Here is a 12,897-nt window from a genome sequence, read left to right on the forward strand (position 1 = left end):
AGATGTTATTTTTGTCTTCTTAAAATCAAATTATGAAATCTTTGACATTGGCCAAGGAATGGAATTCATTTTCTTGACTAGTTGACTTATGCAAAGGAATGGTCAAATCCTTCAACCGCGGGACTTGGCTTAATACTATCAATCCAATTCCGCGAACCAAACGACCTCTTATTTTTTTATATTTATGCTCTTCGGGTAACTATCCTTGTGGCCTTGAGAAGTTTTAAAAGACCTATTGGCAAGTCATAAGGAAAACCGATAAAGATATGAAAACAATGACAGCCAAATCTGCTGGAGCTTATGGGAATGATATTTTGAGTACAAGATGCGAAGAAGATACACTTGAAGAACTTTTCGTCTTATTAGTTGAGATACGAGAGATCAAGCCCTTCTCAAACTGCTGAAATTTATGGGACTCACGAATTCTGGATCGTCGCCAGTAACCAATGCAAGAGCTGCCAGTTTGGAGGCTGCCTGAGACGGATGAAATGCATCCCAGAACAAATATTCATCCCGATTCGGGCAAAGGTACACTCCTTTCGTGCAGTCGCTTACACTTCGTTGTGTCGTATTGCCACAACATGCTGATTTCACATCTTTGAACTCTGAAAATGTGTCACTCTAAGATATCTTAGGATGTGCAGAAAATCATCTGATCCAATTAGAGTCGATAGACTGTAATTGGATATCTAATTATAATTGATTTGATTGGATGAGATCCAAAATCTTAACATCCAAATTGGATAGTTCAGTTCTTGCATGGCATACTAGAATCCAATAAATCTGAACTGAATCCAAATATCCGGTGATCATCCAATCACCCATGTAGTTACCATCCAATTAATAAATATATATAAGAGTAAACTACAAATTCAGTCACTGTGGTTTGCTGGAAATAGCACTTTCCGTCCCTGCAGTCTCGAAATTACAAGATGACCATTGTGGTTTGTAAAAACGTCCGGATTTGGTCACTCCCTCTAACCTCCAATTAAAAAAATCCATTAAAATGTGGGGTATTTGTATTCTTTTATCGATTTTTTTCTTTTTTATCTGATATCGATTTTATGATTTTTGCTTATGTGATTTTGATCAAGTAAAAGACAAGAAAATGATAAAGGATGAAAATACCCCTCACTTAATGGAACTTTTTAACGGGCGCTAAAGGGAGAGATCAAATCCGGACTTTTTAGCAAACCACGATGGTCATTTTATAATTTTGAAACTGCATGGACGAAATCTGTTATTTTGACAAACCCCAGGGACCAAATTTGTAGTTTCTCTGTATATAACTAATAATATTTTACAATATTGTTTTTGATATTATAAATTTTAAAATTGTATGTAGTGTTTTTAAGTAATTTAGGGAAAATATAAGGATAATCGGTTGAAAGGGTGGAATTGGATAAATACAGGATGGATCCAATCTAATTCAATGGATAACCAATAATAAATTAATAATATCTAATATATGAAACCAGATCGCCATCCAATCATCCTTTGGATTTGATCAGTTATATATGTAAACCTGATCGGACCAGTTGGCAAAATCCAAACATCCAATGGATAATTGGTTCAAATAGGTTCCACATAAATCCATTGGATTTCAACCGATGAAAACTTAATTTATGCATTTTCAGGTGAACAGAAAACTTACGACTGCCAATTGGGTTGTCAATGATGTTCATGGTCATATTGTATGTGTTCCCAAGTGAGTACTTGAATCCTTCAAGTGTGGAGCTGAAGTTTTGCAAAAGGGATTGAACCGACACGTAGAACGCTCTAGCCAAGTCGTTTGGCTCGTCTCCACAAGGACCACCATTGTATGCACGAGCCATTGGACAACACCCGATTGCTGCAACGCTTAATATTCCAAACTTTCTAGCCCCCATGTTATGTAAGTTCTGCCAGTTCAAACGCGATATAATCAATATAACAAGAGGTAGAAAGTTCAAAAACGAAATTTAGAGGTGTACCGTTAGTTGGGTTGACTCGACTCGAGTCACGCACCTTTATATGGATGGCGTAGGTGTCTGTAAGGTTGGTGATGAAAAGCTCGGGAGTCATAGAATGTGTGAATATATAGGTCATGATGTCGTTGCTTCCGATACTCAAGATGTACATGGAACTTTGAAGCAGAAGATCGCCTCTAGACTCGCCTAGTAACGCAGTTATATTCCCCCGGACAGTTGCAAATTGTTGAATTTGCTCTTCCAACGATATCACTTCCCCCTATATGTATTTTATCTACCGTCATACGTTTGTAAGATGTATATAAATGCTAGCACTAGAATCGGCCTAGCCCAGGCCGAGCTTGGTCTAGGATAGGTCCATCCACATGTCAGGAAAGTCCCGATTTGCCGACCTATTGTATTTCATTTTCGCAGAGGAGAGACTTACAAAAACTTGCCCGATATCCTTCGCAAGACCGGCACCTCCCGAAGCAAAGTTCACCCCATTAAGTATTGCTCCCGTGAAGTTGGAATGATCCTCAACGAGTGCAAGAAATGGCAGCGGACTGCGCTTGTAGCCACCCAAGAGCTCGACTGCACACGCGAGAATGATTTTTTTGATATTAATAAATATTTTAATAATATAATTAATGTTGGAGCTGAATCTGATATTTCTTTTTTGGAGATTTTGACTTTTGTTTCTCCATTATGGAGAGTCTGTTGGAGATGCTCTAACTTACCGATGGTATCAGCAGGGTTGAGGCCATTGCTGAACCTTCCGGTTGCTTTGGATCGATGATAGTCGATCCCATAGTACGGATGATCTGACCGTGCCGTGCAATTCAGGTGGTTGTTTGTGCCAACATCCACGGTCGAATCGCCAAATATGAATACGGGTCCCATGGTTTTACTGGCCGTCCCCTTAGCGGCTGTTGTCAACACGCCAAAAAGGGCTATGCATACCACAAGGAGCTCGGGGTTTCGAGTTCTCGATGCCATGGCCATCTTTCGGATTGGTAAGTTTGTGAGGAAACATGGGAATTAATTGTAGAGGATCGAGCCTTTTGGATCTAGAAAGTACAGGGGGAAGAGGTTAAGATTTATTGGCAATGGAGAATTCTAGTTTATATCACTTACTATGATCATCCTAGTTTATGACCAAATTTACTATGAAGAATGCCATTTCTAGTTTTCTTTGTGAAATGCTCGGTTTTTAGACTTACAGACCGTTTACTAAACACTTATCTTGATAAGCGTATACCAGTTCAGTTACCTTACCGGGTTTAACATAACAAGGACCAAAAATCTTACACGATAAGAAGGAAGACAAAGACTAAAAGTCTTGCTCGGTAAGTGAGTGTGATGACTCTTACCCAGTATGTGCTTATCATCAATCCATTTTGATGGCAAGGGATGTTAACGCATAAGGTAAGTGAGAGTAGTGATTTTTTCTGATAAGTGCTTATCGTTTAAGTGGTCGGTAAAGGGCTACTTATAATATTAGTATGTGGCCGATTTAAGTTGAGCTGGGTCTATGCTTACTTGGCTCGTGAAAAAGACTCTACGCTTAGGCCTTAGGCTCAGTTTGAGCCTAGATAAGACGGGATTCGTCTTGGCAAGAGCATGATTCTCGCAAAAAACATCCTGTAAAACATGATGAAACAAGTTTTATAAAACAATAAGGGGTGTTTGGATGTGGATTTTTTCAATAATTTCGTTGTGAGTTGAAGGATCAGAATCAGTCGATCAGATAATGCATGTAACAACAAATTAAAGCTAAAAAATAATACAAAGACAACTTTTGCAAGATGCTTGAAGCAAACCAAAAAGAAATAAACATAAAAACAAAAAGACATCCCAAAAAAACCACTCCTACCCTCGAGCGACTTAAAAGATTACCCTCCTGGATTACAACACCAGAGTAGCTAAATTTTTTCATACGGTTAGCTAACCAAAGATACGAAAGAAGTTGAACATTAGAAGCCAAATCAGAGTCTAGAGGTGGTCGATCAAAAAACACCACCTTGTTACGTGAACTCCAAATTATGCACATGACAGTCTACAAAATTAAGGGTTGTTTGTTTACCTCTTAATAGTTTCATTAAGAGATAGGTCCTGAATCGTTAAGAGGTGAATCTTGTTTGACAAAAAAAAAAGTTTGCTTCTTATTGGTTTTAAAACTCTCTGAATGGTTTTGTATCATGGGTCTCCCTTAACCATTCAACACCCTAATTTCATCGTAAATAATTACCAAACAAATATATTTTATTTTGTACTATATCATGAGAGTCTTTTAATCATTCTGACCGCTTAATCATTCTGCACAAAACCATTTAGTAACTGTTATATATAGACATAATCATTATGCACCAAACCATTCAACAACTGTCATACATAGACAATGAAACACGTTAAATCCCTGTATTTCGTTTTACATGCTTTGGTATCATTGTGCAATCCACATTGTTGTATTAATTAGTTCACATTCCGTTTTCGGTTTGATTTGGGACCTTCGTGATCACTTGTTTGGTTATTGGTTGGAAACTATATCCGTACATGTCATACACGATACAATAGTCATAAAATACAATTAACAGTGAATCAAAGGGGTAATTAAGGCCCAAAAAATGTAGTGAAAATCTCATCTTTCCTGGATTCGGACGCTGCCAAGTCCTTTTAGCCATGGAGGTTAACCTACGATGATTCCAAGCCATTCGTGATCACACAGAGATTAGTCGGTACACGTAAGCTAACCCGAATACCCATAGTTATAAAAGAAAAGGTTGACTATAACCATATCTAAGAACAAAGTGTACAAATTTAATCTCTCATCTCTATTTTGTACATCCATAACTAGCCTCCTCTACATACAAATGTACAACCACCATTACAACCACCAATCCACCGGTTCATAATTCCTACGTCCCAAAATAAATGTTCACATTCTTGTTTCATTTTATCCCAAGACAAGACCACTTTCACAAGTGTCTACTATCCAATTCTATCCTTAATTATGAGACGGAGAAATTCATCACTCCTCTATTATTAAGGGTAAAATTGTCATTTAGTTAACTGAAAAGTGTAATAATCACACATTTCTAAAACTGTGTGTCTTTTTCATTATGGACATTTATTTTGGGACGGAGGTTGTATTTGCTAACTGATGACATGCCCGCAAGATTCTCCTTCGAATTGAGACCATACGAGTTGCTATATGTCTTGTGTCCGATGCCTGCTCTTTTCAACACGAGCTGCTCGTTCTGAAGAAACGATTCGTACCTCTGCCTATGATTGGACTCATCTATGTTGTTGAACGACTAAAACCGAACCACTAATATCGAATTCACTAGAAGCCAAGAAATCGCCTACTACGCCAAGCTCCGGGCACTCTTCCCAGTCACTGATTCCGGTAGTTAAAAGGCAGTCTCCTCTTCCACCTTTCCCTACCACGAACATTGAGTATGTCTCCGCCATGTCTCTCAATATCATCCCAGTTTGCACCCCGTTCTCCACGTACTTCTCTACGAATCTCACTTTCCCCGATGTCACGTACCTGAAAATTCACCCAGCAACTACTCTCAAACACCGTTACACCGGTGATATATAAGGGCAAATTGCATGAGAATGCAACGTACTTAGGTGAACTTATTTTGTGTAATGTACTTCCAAAACCATGATTTTGGTACCTCATATATGACATCTCACGCATTGAGGGTGCATTTGGTATTATTAGATCGGCGACAGTGAGATAGGTATATGAAAGAATTCTACAAGGTCTTAGGGTTCTAATTTGACAAGGGTAGTTTAGTAATTTACCAATCATGTCCGATTTTCCTGATTTTTGTTCCACTATTTTGGTGGGACCGCAATTTTGTCCCACTCAGGTCCAGTCCTGGTCTGATGTTGCACCATACGTAAGACAAGTTTTTGTACTGTTCAGTCTGATCCTGTCTCACGTACCAAATGCACCCTTAGGTAAATGGTTTACATATGAGATTACATGAAAATGCAACATACTTTGGTCCGACTGCTATTTTGTTGTGTAACATATTTTCGTCTAAATGTTTGATATATCAAATCTGAGATACCAGATTGAAGGTTTTAAAAAGTACATTGCATTTAATTGGAATCAGATCAAAGTAAGTAAATTGTAAATTGTTTTGTCATACCTGTGATAGAAATTTGCCAATGCTGAATTGTCTGCCTCTTCAATCTGTGTTTCATGATCCTGTATAGCCACCAAAACATCATCATCCTTCTGATCAACATTAATCCTCACATTAGGATCTTTCGCTGATGTCGGGAGAAATCGAACTATCGTAAGGCTCGTATGATGATGCGTGCTAAGCCGTTTACTGAATCCCAACGCCTCACGGTCATCCGGCCCACCAAAAAACAAAGTCGCGATTTGCTGCAAAGATTCAGAGCCAGCAGCCTGCGTGCCCGTAGTCGTATGCCCACGATCTACAAGCATAGCCACCGAGCATTGAGCGTTTCTCAACACTTTCTGGTTCGTAGTCCTCACACCTTCCTTGTCGTTCTCGAATTTCCCATCGATTCTTTGATGTTTATGAAACGGAAGAACGATAAACGATGCACGAATATCATCAGCAAAATCGCAAACATCTTGATACATGCTGAAGAAAGGTGCAATTGTTTGAACTTGATGGATCATCATTTGGGTCTCTTCAATGAAAATGTCAACAGCCTCATTTATCTCCACAACATCATTGCTGCAATAATCTTCATCATCACTAAATTCATCTTCTTCTGGTTCATAATATGATGAACTCTTCTTTATTTTCTCGGGAAGCTCGATCAAATGCATTAAGTACGGAGAAATAGGGACATCATCGGACCCTCTTAGTGATACAATGAGCCTGACCATGGTGTTGACGGGGTGGCGACTATGCACACACGCAAGTAGTTTTAGTTCCTTATCGGGACTGTGAAATTCCATCGGTATGTGCTTGAGACCGATTGTATTGCTTTCTCTTCTCACCAAGAAACCGATTAGTGCAGCTGAGATTAGGGAACTAATCACCACAGCTGAAACCATCAAATTGTAGAATATCGCACTCGTTAACACCTGCATTAACACAAAAACTCGATGATTATAAGTCTTCCTGATGTGGGTATACCGTACGTTTCTTGGTTTCACATCCTTTTACCCTCTCAAACCAAACTGACCCAGTGTATCTCACTCGAAAGCAGGGATACTGTTTTTGTAAACACCCCAGCTTTTACAAGAGTGAGCAAAAAGGTAAAAGAAGCAAAGACTAGCAGATAGTAAGCAAATGAGTAAGAGAAAGTAAGAAGTAGGTATATTAAAAGGTTAAAAGGCAAAGTCCAAAATGACATGATGGTAAGGTTAAGCTTCAAAGCTTAGGAGCCACGGCGAGGCCACAATGTTTTTTAAGGCGTGATTTACAGGCAGCAATCTATATATCATATATTTGATTATGCATAGGCACATGGTTTTTTACTACTACTCAACGAGTCAATGACAGTAAACAATTTAAATTAGGTTATATACTAAAAAACCTAAAAAGCAAGACAAAAAAAGGTAAGAAAACACACATATCGCTTTACAAAGACCGCGTATTGGGCATCTCGTGCCACAAGCTTAACGTGTCGTGAAACACGAGTCTTGAGCCATGACACGCCAAGGCGGCTGTCGTGGGAAGTCTTTTAGAACACTGATAAAAGGTAAGGCAAGGCAAAACGCATATTCCCTTCCCTCTCTCCCTCTCTCCATCGGAGGACTCTTTTGACCTAATCATGAACATTTTGAGAACCAAAGAGCTAACTACGTATTATTCATGACGAATAAATCCTGAATAATCATGCTTTTTATCATGAAAATCATGCATTTTATCATGAGAGTTTATCACGGCATTCATTATGAATAAAACATTAATAGTTGGTTCCGATATTCTCTAAATATTTACGGTTCTAATTTGAACGTGCCCTTAGATGACTAATCGTCAACTTATCACGAAAAAATATCCATTTTTTAACCGTGGTATTGACACCTTTTGGCTATTCCTAGTCCACAGGGTTCATATTGCAACTGCATAATCCTCAAAATTAATTTTCATTCGACAAAAGACTCGAGGTAAAATGGTAATTTTATGTCTTCAGACTGTTGATGCAGAACAGTTTCCAAACAATCATTTTCTATCCAGCACTAAATCATACATTATACAGAGTCTCTTAATCATTTTGATCACTTAATCATTAGACACCAAATGATCCTGAAACTACCAAACAGCGCCCCTAAGTGCAAAAATGTAAACAGAAGCAAGTCATCAAGATAAGGAATCACTTACTTTATTTTGCATAGCTGTTGTCAAGGTCAAAATATCTACATGCCCCTTCATGTTCATTAGAACAGCAAGAAGAACACCCTCGTTTAATGGCGTCTTTAGATAACGACAAGCGGAAAGGGTGCCGAGGATCTTGCCACCAATGCTCAACACAATAACCATTACAACAATGCCAATCTTCTTTAACTCGTTTATATAAGTTGTATCGGCTTTGAACCCGGTGTAGCCAAAGTAGATGGGGAATATGAAGTTGTGAACCATATACGTGAGGATGGCCAATAACGTTCGAGCTGATTTCCCTCCCCTTGGGAACGTCGACCCCATAAGAAAACATGCTATTATGCTGCTAAATCCCATGGTTTCCAGAGTCATGGCCGCAACAAGAATGACCAAACAGATTATCATCACTTCTAAGGCTTGAAGGTTCTTTTGGTTTCTATTTCGGCGGTTAAGCCAGTTAACTAAGTGTGTTGTGAAAATAATAATGCCCACAAGAAGTAGGAGTGAACAGAAGGCCATGAGTACCCAACCGTTAACCGTTCGTTTGTGTTTTTCCCCCGAGACTAGAACCAAAATGAACACAGCATACATGTCTCCAATCAAAGAAGAAGATATAGCGAGTCGGCCAATATCAGAGGTCGCAAACTTCAAATCAGCTGCTAACCGAAATACAATGGGAGAAGCTGTGTTGGCTAAAATCACTGTGATTACTAAAGCCAATGTGAAATGTGATCCACGAGATCCTGTCTCATCATACACGAAATAAGAAATAGCAGCTGCAAAGACTGTGCACATGAAACAACCACCAAATGCAATAATGCTTGCTGGGCGTAAGTTTCGCATTAGATAAGGAACGTCCATCTCGAGCCCCATGAGAAACATGATACTAATTCTACAGTACAATGCCAGACTTTCGTAGAAATCAACGGCAAAATTCTGAAAGAAGAACACGTGTATTCTTGGTGATCTTGATAAACCTGATGGACCTAGCACGAATCCCGCCTGCCAAAAGAAGAATCCAACAAAAAATGAAAGTGGTAACTTGATCATTATGCAAAATCAATTAACAATAGATCATCACATTATGTTGTTATCTGTGTATAGGGAGGGATGCATTTGAGCGAGCCCAAGATTTATTGGCATGAAACTTGGCTCGTCAAAAGGAGGGTCAAGCTCAGCTTGTTGCTTATTAAGCTTGGAAGTTGGAAGCCCAGGTTCGGATCAGCTCACCAGAAGCTCAAGCCTAAGCTTGGTTTCTATGGGTTCATAACGGCACATACAAGCTTCTTATATATAGGAGCTAATTATATACGCTCATAAAAACTTATATAAAAATTAAATGAAGATGAAATCCTTGGAATAAAGTCATACAATTCTATGTACAGAAGGGCCTGCTTGATAGCAGCTTAATGAGCTTAATGGGGATCACAACTTACTCGGTCAACTATACAAGACTGTTTGGTAGTGGCTTAATGATATAGAAAGTGGCTTATTTAGTAAGCAGTAGGGAGTTTATGCAGAAAGCCAAGTTTTTTCAAAACCTGCCCCTCCCAGCTAAAAAACACTCATTCCGTCTATGAAAAAAATAACAAAAACCTTCATAATCTATACAGACAGATTAATCCACAAAGAAAACTTTATCCATACACGACCTAATTGAAACCAACCAAACAACCTCTAAAAGTCTCCAAGAGGCAAGGCCATTGCAGCTTGTAGAGGCTCAGCTCATCTAGGTTCACCAAGATACCGGTGGTTGAAACAGTCAAGCAAACTCGGGCTCAGTGTCGAAACCAATTTTAAGGTTTATCTTACGCAAACATAATCCTAAACTATTGAAGTCTAAAACTAGAGAAATGGAACTTGTAATTCACTCCAACCCCAAATCATACAGTTTCAATTAGAGCAGAAAATGCATATAAGAACATGAACAAAAACGCAAATTAATTCTCTAACCACAAAACCGAGCAAAGATCAAACATTAAGGTCAAAATATCACCACAGAATCAAGACTCGTATAGAACCATTTAGGGGCACCGGTAGGGAATTCTTAAATCGGAAACAGCAGCCATGAATTCACGATTACCCCTTTCCCCTCAAATCAGGCAATATTCAAAACAAAGGACGTAATCGAATGAATGAAGAATGTGAGATGGAAGATGTGACATACTTACGAGGATCTGAGCAAGCGGAGCAGGTTGGCCCAAGGGTTTGAGGAAGATCTGAAAAACATGAGATAAAACCAAAATGGCAGCGACCTGTGTGGTCATTGTCAAGGCTGGGTTCCCGGTATTGTTATCAGGACACTTCAACTCCGTTGAATCATCCATGGTTGTTTGATTTTTGTGTTTTCTCCCAGAAATGATGAAGAAAAAGAGAGGGAAAAGGTTTGTTAAGAGGAATTTGGAGGAGGGTGAAGGGGAGAAGAACCTTCCCTCCTACAAATTTGACATTTTTGGGTTGATGAAATCGATATATTGAGAGAGAAAGAATCCCAGAACAATTTCTTCAAGAAACATTGAGTTGATGATGGCTCCCCTCTTTGTTTATTCATTCGGTTGATTTCAAAACCGAACCAAATTCACATATCGATTTAATAAAACCGTATTTTAAAATTTTGTCCATTTTCAGTTATGAATTAGATTTCAATAAAATAAATTATTATTATTTTATATATACACATATCTATACTATATTATAAAATATTTGACAAAAACTCTTAAAAATTATTTTTATGTATAAAGTACTGTATGTTAATGCATATTACTTAAAATTCAATAATACAAGTAAATTATACACAAATACAAAAACTTTATTTTTTAATTCGTGTAACTAACTGCAGATAAACATAATCAAATACAAGATAAACATCTCATTTTAAATATAAAAAACTAAAATATAATTAGGATAATTATTGAATTTAAACAAAATACCTAATTATTATATGTATAAAAATAAATTATTTTATTATTAAATCCAAATTAAATTATAATAAAAATTTGAATTAAAAAACTTACACAGAAAATGATAAATTTTAAATAGTTAATTTAATATTAATATCGATACATTTTTTTCAAATTTATATTTCGTTCAAAATAAATATATTATTTTTTTCTAAAACCACGTAAAACCGTATTATATCGATAGAGAAAATGAATAAAATAAAACATTAAAATCGAGATAAATCTCGCTGCATTGCGCGAATACCCTTCTAGTAGATATAAAATGTATATCTTGATATGTATGATGTATTTAAAAAGTTTATATGGTTCTTAATTTTTTGTTCGGATCATTTTTGATAGTTTATAGGAGATTCGAACCCCCGATACCACGATACTGTGGTTCGTCGTGGGGTGCTAAAAAACCAGACCAACGCGGTCAACCCAACCCAATCCAAAGCAACTCGATGTCTAATCGAGTTGTAAAATTTTCAAACCGTAGGTATTGAGTTGATATTGAGTTACTATTATTTGAACCCAACATGACCCGATAAACCCGATATTCTTGTTTTTCTTGTATTTAATATGATTGTTGAGCTTTTTCTTTTATTAATGGATACATTAAATAATTATACTATCACGTACCCTCTTCATATACACATATTTTTAATTTATTTTACATCTCTATATAACTCATTCATATATATGTTCAGTAACTGTGAACATATATATGTAAATTGAGAAAATTAGTTGAATGTGATATATGTAAGTTTATAAAGTATGGATAAGTTGTATCAAATGGTTGATAATGAAAAATAAATTATGAGTAGAGAAATAACATATTCGAAGTATATCAACCCAACCAACCTGTACGGTTTGATTTGGGTTGGATTGGGATAAGATTTTCAAACCGCAAGCATTTGGTTGAGTTGTTCAAATGTCTTCAATCCGATCAACTCAACCCATAAACACCCTTAGTTCGTAGCCACATGCTCTAATCCTCTAAGCTACAAGCCCCACACAGGGACCAGGAGATTAGATTTAGCTGTAAGAAGAATGTTTGGTATAAATAACTCACTTCTTGGTTTTCGACATTATTGAAGAGGTTAAAAAAGTCAAACGAATTTTCTGTTTTAATTAACTGGGTTCTTAAGCTATTTTTTGAATGAATAAATAAAAAAACATAAAAATGACAGATAATGAAATGAGGATTAATTTTTATGTCCCCAGTTTAACCTAAAATGAAAGTTTAGGTTTATGAGGGAATGAACCTATTTATTATACAATAAAACAGTTTTTTATTTTATTTTCATTGATTACTGCTTAATAATTATAACCAGATGCCCCGTAAGTGCATATGATTAATAAGTTTGTTTTATTCAGATATGATTCATACTGTTTCATATTTTATTCTTCTACGTATTTCGTATATAAACCTTTTATTTGTTTTTCCTATACATAAATGTATTCTCCCTCGGTCTCATACCATTGGTGCAACGACTGCAAATGGCATGCATATAGTAAATGTAGCGTATCAAACTCAAGGTAACAAACTGACTTAGATAATATTCAAGATAATTTAAAATTTTATAATTGAAGCTATCAGTATTCACATTTGAGCTTCTAAAAAGCTGATAAATCTACTTTTCTATTCATGTAGGATAAGTTGTTATAAACTAATTC

At 36.9% G+C, this 12,897-nt stretch overlaps 2 protein-coding genes across 2 annotated transcripts; both read right to left on the reverse strand.

The window, feature by feature from the left end:
* Nucleotides 1-381: 381 nt before the first annotated feature.
* Nucleotides 382-2,885, reverse strand: LOC112519092 (GDSL esterase/lipase At4g16230-like). Its single transcript, XM_025127105.1, has 5 exons — nucleotides 2,690-2,885; nucleotides 2,398-2,543; nucleotides 2,008-2,229; nucleotides 1,655-1,901; nucleotides 382-605 (listed from the first exon to the last, which is right to left on the reverse strand). Exons 1-5 carry the CDS (start codon nucleotides 2,850-2,852, stop codon nucleotides 382-384), a joined length of 1,002 nt encoding a protein of 333 aa, XP_024982873.1. The 5' UTR covers nucleotides 2,853-2,885.
* Nucleotides 2,886-5,171: 2,286 nt separating this feature from the next.
* Nucleotides 5,172-10,605, reverse strand: LOC112517141 (cation/H(+) antiporter 2-like). Its single transcript, XM_025124862.1, has 4 exons — nucleotides 10,450-10,605; nucleotides 8,282-9,280; nucleotides 6,119-7,038; nucleotides 5,172-5,502 (listed from the first exon to the last, which is right to left on the reverse strand). The coding sequence occupies exons 1-4, from the start codon at nucleotides 10,603-10,605 to the stop codon at nucleotides 5,247-5,249; spliced, it is 2,331 nt and encodes a 776-aa protein (XP_024980630.1). The 3' UTR covers nucleotides 5,172-5,246.
* Between the last annotated feature and the right edge of the window lie 2,292 nt (nucleotides 10,606-12,897).

This window comes from Cynara cardunculus, assembly GCF_001531365.2.
Source record: "Cynara cardunculus var. scolymus isolate 2C chromosome LG 1, CcrdV1, whole genome shotgun sequence".
Classification (NCBI taxonomy): Eukaryota; Viridiplantae; Streptophyta; class Magnoliopsida; order Asterales; family Asteraceae; genus Cynara; species Cynara cardunculus.

Excerpts from the sequence above, each read along its gene's own strand:
- LOC112519092 (XM_025127105.1), bottom strand. The coding sequence starts at position 2,852 with ATGGGACCCGTATTCATATTTGGCGATTCGACCGTGGATGTTGGCACA. Across the intron at positions 1,902-2,007 it reads CCTACGCCATCCATATAAAG|AACTTACATAACATGGGGGC; the intron begins GTGCGTGACTCG and ends TTGAACTGGCAG. Across the intron at positions 606-1,654 it reads TGACAACCCAATTGGCAGTC|AGTTCAAAGATGTGAAATCA; the intron begins GTAAGTTTTCTG and ends ACACATTTTCAG.
- LOC112517141 (XM_025124862.1), bottom strand. The coding sequence starts at position 10,605 with ATGGATGATTCAACGGAGTTGAAGTGTCCTGATAACAATACCGGGAAC. Across the intron at positions 9,281-10,449 it reads CTCCGCTTGCTCAGATCCTC|GCGGGATTCGTGCTAGGTCC; the intron begins GTAAGTATGTCA and ends TTCTTTTGGCAG. Across the intron at positions 7,039-8,281 it reads CAACAGCTATGCAAAATAAA|GTGTTAACGAGTGCGATATT; the intron begins GTAAGTGATTCC and ends GTGTTAATGCAG.